This window comes from Phocoena phocoena, chromosome 15 (assembly GCF_963924675.1).
Source record: "Phocoena phocoena chromosome 15, mPhoPho1.1, whole genome shotgun sequence".
Taxonomy (NCBI): Eukaryota; Metazoa; Chordata; class Mammalia; order Artiodactyla; family Phocoenidae; genus Phocoena; species Phocoena phocoena.
In genome coordinates this window covers 23,115,143-23,125,533 of record NC_089233.1, presented here as the reverse complement: position 1 = coordinate 23,125,533, position 10,391 = coordinate 23,115,143, and the positions used below count along the sequence as shown (strand labels likewise).

Genomic DNA, 10,391 nt, shown 5'->3' with positions numbered 1-10,391 from the left:
ACTATATATATATTCTTAATATTCTCTTAAGAATGTTGAGATAAAGATTGTTTTCGATTTTCCGTTCCATTTAAAATTTAACTTTTACATCTAGCTGTAGACAGAAAATAGTAATCTACTCTGGGTGTAAACTTGATTTTCTTTATTGAGATGTATCATTTATTTAATGAGTGAATCAGAAAATTAGAAATAGAACACAGTCAAAAATGTCTGAGTTACCAATTTATATTTGTGGGCAAAGTGTATCAAAATTATCTTAATATGATAAATTGTGCTTTATCATTCTGAAAACTCAGGATACAGCTTACTCGGATCTTGTGGGTCTTTCCAGTATGAAAGATAGATGCTAAAAGTTTTGTGTACAGTAATGCAAATTGGCTACAACAAATAGTATGTTTCAGAGATAAAACTAGTTTTAGATTAAGGATGCAAAACGAGTGTTTTTTTTAAGGATAAAAGCTTGTGTGTTTTATAAATTTTTTTAATGTTCACAGCTTTTTCTCATAAAAGTGCCAGACATTGTTTTGTGCTTTTAATGGATTTTTATTTATATATATTATTTTTGTTATTTTTTCTTTGAGTGGAATGTCCATGAATGTAAATTATATTTATTTTTATACTTTAATTTTAATTTTCACTAGTTTTGCTTCTAGGCAAAAGGCAAAATAAACTTTTCATCTTAAAAGAAATCTCATTTGATCTTTTTTATTTACCAAAGAAAGGACTTTTGAAAAGTATGTGGCCAAGACATTAATATTATAATATGATAATTTTTTACAATTACAAGACCCATGAAAGGTATATCCCACTATTTAATATGTAACCCGTAACATTAGCCCCCCGGCATTTGATTTTGCATGAGTTGGACTTTTCAGAGGGCAAAAGTTCACTGGAGCTGGAAATGTCTTAGCCGGATCGAATGGGAGAGAATGCGAAGGTTGAAGCTCACACCAAGCTGCCAACTTGCACAGCGTTAAGAATCCAACCACTGCTGCTGCCTGGTCATCTAACGTGAGCATAGTCCAACGGTCCTCATTTTTACCTCTTATCGAGGAGATACTACATTTGACAATCTACAAGGCAGTGTGAGAACAGCCTCTCCCTTTTCCAGTGGCCACCCTTTGCTCTTGTTTATTATGTACATTGACTGGGAACTCTCTATTACTCATACTGAGCTGAAAACAAGGACCCATTCTGGAGATGAAGATCTTTTTTTCTGTCAGGTGTCACTGTCCCATGAACAACCACACACAATCCCCCTCCTACCCCCAAATGAAGAGTAATGGTTATAAAAAAAAATAAGCAAGTGGAGTTGGAATGCTATCTGTAACACACCATAGTGGGCATACATGTAGGTTATAAAAAATTTAAAAAAGACTTTCAGTCATGGAATGCAGCAAATCCGATTGGGGTATGGTACAGTGGAGTCACGTCGGTTAGGCTCTAAAGGACAGCTCTGAGAACAAATACCATGTCTAACCAAAATTATACTTGACAGTAAAATATTACCTTTTCACTTATTTATTTAATCTGTTCCCTTTTGGTCAGTTTCTCTATGGCTCTCAACGCAGTTTCTTGAGGTGATTGACAAAGTTGCCACCAGAAGCGTGGTTTTGCTTCTCAGCCTATGGTGGGAAGAATCCCCTTTCACACTTTACATAACTTATAACAGCCTGTTTCAGGGTTACCTCCATTATCTGTGTAACACACCTGACATTATTAAAGAGTTCAGAATCAGTGGGTGTGCCTGAATGTGCTGAGGAGCGCACGCTGTTGCTCTGCCACTGCTTGTGTTCTTTGCCCCTCCCCACCTTTACCACCCACAACGATCACAGCCCCTTCTGCATCCAGAGACCAGCAGCAGTGCCACCCGGGGACTTGTTAGAAATGCAGAAGCCCAGGCCCTGCCCCAGAGCTGAATCAGAACCTGCCTTTAAGATCCCCGGGTGAGTCTGTGCAATTCAAACGGGAGAAGCCCTGCTTTATGATACACTGCATCGTCTGTGGCCCTGGAAAGAAAAGCTCTGAAATCAGAAAGGTCACAGAAGTTACAATATGATTTTTCAGCCTGCCAAGTGAGTGATGTACTGCTTCAACTGAGTGCTGACCATTTGCCGGGCATTTGATAATCATCTCCCTTCACCTCGGTCAGAATTATCCTAAGTTCACAGCTGAAGAAACTAGGACTCAGAGTGCTAAATAAACTACGTATTCCGTTAGAGGGTTAGGGTGTGTTCTACTGCCTTTTCCTGAGGAGATTTTTGAGAATGTGGTTTTCTGACCTCCTCCTGTCAGAAAAGACACTTCAAAGAAAAAGGGAAAAAAGTGAGGATCAGATGCCTTGTGATGAACCAACTGTTAACCAACAGTCATCTCCGTTAGATCTCCCCTGTTAAACTAGTAGGTCTGGGGTCAGGTCAAATCCCGGTTGCCGTAATTTCAGAGGTCTGCAGTGGGGAGTAAATGAAGAGTGAACGCAAAGTGTTCAGCACAGGGCGTGACACATGCTTACTATGGCAACCATTTAGTAAAATATCCTGTGATTTTTTTTTTTTTTTAATCAGAGAAGACTAGACTAGAGCACGGAAGTTCTGTAGTGGAAACGGATATCCACCTTCATAGAAACGTACGGCTTCGCAAGTGGGGTGAAATGCTGACCCCGTTTTCTCCAGTTAGTTTAGTTCCAGTCGAAAGCTGTCCCATTTGGATCTAGGGCTGCCCTTAGAGACCCAGGTTGTTAGTCCTGGGAGGTGGGTACGGTAAGTGCCTAAATTCCCCGGTGCACGGAGGTGGGCGCAGTGTCCTGCAGAGGGGGCGTGGCTTACCCAGCCAAACTGCTAATTAGCCGCAAAAGCACGCGCAGGCTCGACGCTGTTCCCACCCCAGCCGCGGTTAGCGTCTTCTCTCCGCAGGTGTCTGGATTCTTCACCGCCTCCAGAGGGCGCCGGCTGGCCAGGCGGCCACCTGCCGCAAGTGCCAGCTCATGTCAGCGCTGCGGTACCGGCAGCCACCAGGCCTGCGGTGCCCCTCATAATCATGGCCTCCCGAGCGGCAAGGCCCGTGCCTTGCGGGAGGGCGCCCCGCCCCTCACAAACATGGCGGCCCTGACCCTGCGGGGAGGGGCGTCCGCCCCTTACAAACATGGCCCCCGGGCGGGGCGTGGTCTGGAAGGGTGTATTGGGCTGGCGGTGCCAGAAGTAGCGGTCATGTGACTGGGAAGATGGCGGTCTTTCCTTGGTAAGAAGGAAGCGGCGGCTGGGCTTAAGGGAGGTGGTGTCTTTGGTTGTTTCTGGGATTCTGTCTCTGTCTCGGTGTGTGTCTCTGCGAGGGAGTGTGTGAACTGCTTTCTTTTGGGTTTGGTAGAGTCTCCCACCCCATCTCCGGGTGGTCTTGACCACAGATCCCCGGCCGCTACCCGGGTTCAGAGGACCTCCCTGAAGCCGGACGGATGGGATCTTGGTTCCCTCCTCTGCTACCTCTCCCCGCGCCTTCCACGCCACCCTCTCCATTCATTCCCTAAAAAAAGCTCAAGTTCCCCGGCCTCCGCTTTCCCAGAAGTTGGCGCGGGTTCTGGGGGAGATGGCTGCAGAAAATGGTGGGCTCAGCTCCGGTCTGGACGACTCGGAAGACCTGGCAGTTTTCTGAATGACTGGGCTCATCTAGAGGAGACTTGCTTTTCTCATCTGTGAAATGGCTGCCATTCATCCTACTCTGTGCAGGGCCCTGCAGTGGGCATTCAGGATACACAACCCTCAGACGTACTCCTTAGCCTCAAAGAGCTGACAGTTTAGTGGCGCAGATAAGCTTCTGAATAGAAGGATATCCAAAGAAGGCATTGGGGATTAGGCACACCTGGCGGCTTGGGGAAGGTTTGAGAGAGGAAGAGCCTTAAATTGGGTTTTGGAGGATGAATAGGAGGTCATCAAGAAGAAGCTAATGGCGCGTTTCAAGGCGGCTGGGCCTGTCGGCCTCTTGTGGCTGGAGTAGCTAGGAGTGATTGGCGCTTCAGGCTCCAGCTGCTGCTGCGGGTGTGTGAAGAACCGGAGCAAGTTGTGATGGTAGTAGTGGAATTATTTGGGCACGTGAGAAAGGGAGATTATTTTCTGATCTTCCTCTGCAAATGATGCAAAGTGGTTTACATTGAATGAGTGAGTGAGTGAGCAAATGAAAAAATATACAGCCCTGGACCTTAGAAATAATCAGATACATACTTCTGATTTTATGCTTGATAAACAGCGGTCTTTCTCTTGTTCCCTTCACATGTCTAACTCAGAGTCTTCCTTCAAAAGTCTCGGTATGGTAAATCAGGATTGGATGCCAGTGAGTTCTTACCTGCCTTGAGTTTTCTTTGACCTAGTCAAGCAAAACCCCTTTTAGGAAATCACTAAGGCTTATATACCAAAACATATAGCTTTAATGCACTTATCTGGCTGGAATTTTGTAATCAGAGATCCAGGAAGATGCTGTTTAATCCCAGTGCATTTTTACCTTTGGTATACTTTACAGAGAGAGATGCCATAAGCCCTTTAGCATCTAGGGTCTCCACAGTTCCTAGTCTGACTGTGCTCTAAACATTTCTGTCTGTGGTAGCGTGTGTTCATCTTTCAGTTTGCCCACTAGACTTGATGCTTCTTAAGTTAAAGGGGCTGAGTTTTAACCATCATTGTATCTCCAGAGCCTGGCATGGAGCTTGGCAGATAGTAGGTGCTGAGTAATATTTATGGAATGAATGAGGAGACTGAGGAGGCCCTCAGAGGAGAAACATGTTTCTGTCATTAAATTTGACATTTATCGAGCCTTTATCTTGTGCCAGGCACTGTGCTAAGTGCTGAACCTGCAACATCTCATCTCCTAAAAACCCCATTTTGCAGATAAGAAAGTGGAGACAGAAAGATGAAGCAGTTCATTTAGCTTTATAGCCTGCAAGGAGCACTGAGGTTTGGAACTCAAACCTGTGATCTTTTTTTTTTTTTGCTGCGTTGGGTCTTTGTTGCTGCACACGGGCTTCAGTAGTTGCAGTGCACGGGCTCAGTAGTTGTGGCTCATGGGCTCTAGAGCACAGGCTCAGTAGTTATGGTGCACAAGCTTAGTTATTCTGCAGTATGGGGGATCTTCCCAGACCAGGGATCGAACCCATGTCCCCTGCATTGGCAAGCGGACTCTTAACCACTGAACCACCAGGGAAGTCCCAAACCTCTGATCTTAATCATTATTGTCATATGGCCCTACAGTCTAGGTCCTGGGCTGAGATTCCTGGGTAGCAAGGTTCCTGAGTCCTGCTGTGTTTTCATGTGTCTCCCCAGCATGCCTCTTCTCACCCACACTTTTTGTTATTACTGACCTCACCTGTGAGATGTCCAGTGCACTGTGGATTACATTTCCTGTTCAGTCCTATGGTCATAGCACTGCTAAAAATACCATTCCTTGGAGTCAGAATTTCTACATCATTTTAACTCTATTGGGGAGGGGGAGTATATTGTGATTGGGGGATAAAAAACTGTGTTGCCAGATTATGTCATTAGTAATTAAAAAGTCACTTGAGGGCAAGGGCGGCCCGACCCCCCAGGAGGCCATCCAGAGGCTTCGGGACACAGAGGAGATGCTAAGTAAGAAACAGGAATTCCTGGAGAAGAAGATCGAGCAGGAGTTGACAGCCGCCAAGAAGCATGGCACCAAAAACAAGCGCGCTGCCCTCCAGGCACTGAAGCGCAAGAAGAGGTATGAAAAGCAGCTGGCACAGATCAACGGCACACTGTCAACCGTCGAGTTCCAGCGAGAGGCCCTGGAGAATGCTAACACCAACACCGAGGTGCTCAAGAACATGGGCTATGCCGCCAAAGCCATGAAGGCTGCCCATGACAACATGGACATCGATAAAGTTGATGAGTTAATGCAGGACATTGCTGACCAGCAGGAACTTGCAGAAGAGATTTCAACAGCTATTTCAAAACCTGTAGGGTTTGGAGAAGAGTTTGACGAGGATGAGCTCATGGCAGAATTAGAAGAACTAGAACAGGAGGAACTAGGCAAGAATTTGCTGGAAATCAGTGGACCGGAAACATTCCCTCTACCAAATGTTCCTTCTATATCCGTACCATCAAAACCCACCAAGAAGAAGGAAGAGGAAGACGACGACATGAAGGAATTGGGGACCTGGGCTGGATCCATTTAACTGGTCCAGCGCAGGCTGGGCCCAGACAGACTCTGGTGGCCTGTGAGGCAGGCAGGCGCGTGCGTGTGTGGGGCAGGCAGGTTCCATCGCTCTCGAATCTCCCTCCAAAGCAGTAGGGCTGCGTCACTGCTCACTCTGCGTAGCATGGTCTGCACCCAGTGGTACGGGGTTGGGGGAGGGGGGTGGGGGGCTGGGAGGTGCCTGCTGTTTATAATGTTGAATTTTCTGTAAAATAAACTGTATTTGCAAATCCAAAAAAAAAAAAAGTCACTTGAGAATTAAAAAGCAGTTATTGGATTTCGGTATTTCCAGTATAAGGAGATTAATTTGGTAACTGGTAGTAGGATTTCTACACATTCATGTTACCCAATGTAAATAATTTAAAAACAGGGCAGTGTCGACCTTTAATGTGCATATCAGTCACCTGGGGATTTTGGAGAAATGCAGACCCTGATTCTGTAGGGGTATTTCAGTACTCCCCACGTGATGCTCTTGTTGGTGATCTGTGACTCACACTTGGAGTAGCCAGAGGCCAGACCAAGCTAGGAGTGGAGGTATGAAATGTTGGCCTTTTTTCTGTGGCAGCTGCCAAGGAGCCAGACCACCCTTTCGCATTGCTGGGAGTTGAGGGTATTTTTACCAGCTTACCAGCTCATGTTCGCGGGAAGAAGAGTAAGGCTTTTTGAGAAAATGCCCACTAGAGGTCACTGTTAGCCTTACTAAAGACCCAGGCATTGAAGAAAATGCTTTTAACATCTCAACCTATAGGAGATACTAGGGAACTGAGAGCAAATTTGAGGAAATAATGGAAGAAATGGTTGAAAACTCGAAATAGCAACTTGACATGAACTTACGGCAAGGGTAAATGTTTCTTTCCCTTTTGTTTTTTAAAAGGTTTTTCCAGAACAAGTATTTTTTCCCCAAAGAATTCCCTCCCCTCACACTTAAAAAAAAAAAAATCATTTCAAAGCGCAGTCCTTAAAAAAAAAAAAAAAGACAATTGCTTTTTTGAATTCTCAAGTTGACCTATAGATGATCTGTAGAACTACTGAATCCTAGAGGCAGGCTGCCTCAGTTTGCATCTGTCTGTATCACTTGCTAACCTCTCACAAGTTACCAACAGCCTCACCTTCTCCATCTGAGAAATGGGCATAATCATAGTACCTACCTCATAGGAAATAGAGGTAAAGGGCTTGTCCTGTATCCTGGTATATAGTGTCAGGGAGAGGAAATTCCCCCTCCTACTCTCTTGAGTTCTTGTGGCTGGACCAATAATAAAATTGACACAAGGTAAATTAATGGGAGAAAAAGAAACACATTTTAATTTGTGTGTTCTGGAGGTCTCATAGATACAGGACCTAAGAAATGGCTGAAACAGGCAGGTTTTATACTTTTTAGACAAAGAGACCAGATTTGTGAGGAATTGACAGAACAAAGAAAATTAGGCTTTGGGTGCTTAGTTAGTGAAGAATCTAAACAGCAGGCTTGTGGTATTAAAGAAATAACAAGGTTCATTTATATAGGCTTCTTGGCCCTGAGTTCCCCATCTCTGGTGACAAGGGTGTCCTTCTACCTCCAGATGCAGGTGGGCACCTTTCACAGGGGAGACTTATTTCCTACCTTCAGGGAGACAGAGAGGAGGGTCAGAGTGTCCCTCTACATCAGCTCTTCCTTAAGTTTCTTAAGTAACTTTAATTCAAGATAATATGCCATATTTGGGGGTGGCCCGCTGTGGGCCCCAACAATAATAAGCACATAATAAATGAGAACTGATACTTGGTTGTTGTGTATCAAGTCATACTGCTCTTTTGATACTATCCTTTTTTTAGCTGTTGATTCGTTAATAATTATTATGGTGATGAACAACACATTTGCAGTTGAATTTCAAGTCAGATTACATTTCTACTCATTCTATTAAATTAACTTTTCAAAATTCTATTGATAAAGTTAAGAGTGATCTGAAAGGAGGAAAAGTATAAGTTGATTTTTTAAACTCCATTATGGCTGTTGATGACTAGACTTCCAATTTATTCTTTGGGGTTTTGTTTGTTTTATAAATCAAGGATTGGCTGGTAGCATATTAAAAGGAGTTTGGAAGAATATTTCATAAATGAATTCAACTGAAATATTTTTGGAAGATGAAGACAGTATATATTTAGTACATGTAACCCAAAGGGACTAGGCAGTGTATTGTGGTAGGGGTTTTCCTTTAAAAACAAAACACAAGTAGAGGCCGGTCTATATTGTTAACTAGCTTTTCTCCTTTCCTACACTCGAAGCGAAATTTATTTAGAAAGGGATGGAAGCGAAATTACATGGGCTCTCAGTTCTTTTGTACTGTGTTAGATGTCTGAGTAGGTGGGGCTTATTGAGTAAAGCTGATTAATTGCACGGCACAATTAGATTCGGGGTTCATACACATATTAATGAAGTCAAGGAGCTGAGAATGGGGGGGCGTGGAAGGGATGAATTCAAGGCATCTGGAGGCCAAGGAAACAAAGGGGCCAGCTTCCTGTGCTCTTTGGAACTGAGAGTTTTCCAGGTTTTTAAGCCTGTTTGCCGTTTGGTCAGCCATTTTGTCTTTAAGTCATTTCTCTCTTCTTGAATTTTACTGTAGGCATTCAAGAGAAGCCAAGCTGCACCTTCAACACATTGTTTAGAAATTTCTTCAGCCAAATATCCAAATTTAATGGCTCACAAATTCTGCCTTCCACAAAACACCAGGACACGGACTAATTCAGCCAGGCTCTTTGCTACTTTATAACAAGGATTGCTTTCCTCCATTGTCCAAAAGCGTGTTCCTCCTTCTGTATGAGGCCTCATCACAATGACCTTTCCCTTCTGCGGTTCTACCAACATTCCGTTTACCACCACTTAGGTATTCTCTAAGAAGGTTGAGGCTTTCTCTACAGCTTTCCTCTCTTCTTTCTGAGCCCTCACAATAATCACTGGATAATCAGTCCATTCAGGGTAGTGGCTTTTTCTAGCACATACTTCAGAACTTTTCCAGCCTCTACCCATTATCCAGTTCCAAAGCTGCTTCCATATTTGTTATACTAGCACTCCGCTCTGGGTACCAATTTTCTGTCTGAGTTCGTTTGGGCTGCTGTAATGAAATACCACAGACTGGTTTTCCTTTTTCTTTTTTTTTTTTTCCGGTTGTGCTGTGTGGCATGTGGGATCTTAGTTCCCCAACCAGGGATCGAACCCATGCCCCCTGCATTGGGAGCACAGAATCTTATCCACTGGACCACCAGGGAAGTCCCCCAGACTGGTTTACTTATAAACAACAAAATTTAATTTCTCACAGTTCTGGAGGCTGGAACTCCAGGATCATGGCAGCAGCATGGTCAAGGTGAAGGCACTCTTCCTGGCTCATAGCCAGCACCTTCTCACTGTGTCTTCACATGGTGGAAGGGGCTAGGGAGCTCTCTGGAGCCTCTTTTATAAGGTTACTGATCCCATTCATGAGGGCTGTACCCTCAAGATGTAAGCACCTCTCAAAGGCTCCACCTACTAATACCATTTGTGGGTTAGGATTTCAACCTGTGAACTTTAGGGAGACACACATTCAGATCGTAGCACCTCTCCTGCCTTTTATGTTCTAGTTCTCATGCATTTTAATTCTATATATATTTTAAACACCGTAAGAAGTTATTTTTTGTAGTCGATATTTAGTTTTACCTACACCTTTATCTTTTGTATGCTCCTTAGTATTATATAGTATATATGCATGTGTACACACATGTGTGCATATATATATAATGTTAGCATATATTTTTTGCTTTCAGCTGGGATCATTTTCCTTCTACTCTCAGCATTTAAAAAAAATTAAGGTGTGGTTCTGCTGCTGGTGCTGCTGTTCTCCTTTTTCTTTGACTAGAAACTTCTTTCTTTTGCCCTAATGTTCACAGAGTAGTTTCACTAGGTCTAGAATTCTTGGTTGGGAATTATTTTCTTACAGTACTTTAAAGGTATCATTCCTTTGTCTTGTGGCTCTCATTTCTGTGCTGAGATAATAATCTTTACTGTTGTCCTTTGAAAATAACATATCTTTATTCCTTTTAAGAAATCCTCTCTTTTTCGTTTTCAGCCATTTTACTATGAAGGCCCTAAGTATGGTTGTTTTTTGTTTTGATTTGTACTGGTCTTGCTTGGGGCACAGGCGTTTCTTGAATCTGTGAATCAGTGTCTTTCTTTAGTTGGGGAAAATTTTTAG

General features: G+C 43.6%; 1 protein-coding gene and 1 pseudogene across 4 annotated transcripts in view; both read left to right on the top strand.

Moving 5' to 3' along the window:
- The first annotated feature begins 2,791 nt into the window (after nt 1–2,791).
- On the top strand, nt 2,792–6,172 carry LOC136135535 (charged multivesicular body protein 4b pseudogene; annotated as a pseudogene).
- Nucleotides 3,201–10,391, top strand: part of VPS35L (VPS35 endosomal protein sorting factor like) — a 133,222-nt gene continuing 126,031 nt past the window's right edge. For 3 of the 4 annotated variants that reach the window (XM_065893416.1, XM_065893417.1, XM_065893415.1), the window contains exon 1: nt 3,221–3,237. In XM_065893416.1, the coding sequence (XP_065749488.1) occupies nt 3,221–3,237 (17 nt within the window). Of the gene's footprint in view, nt 3,238–10,391 lie in introns of all 4 variants that reach the window. The other variant, XM_065893414.1, reaches the window with a different exon arrangement.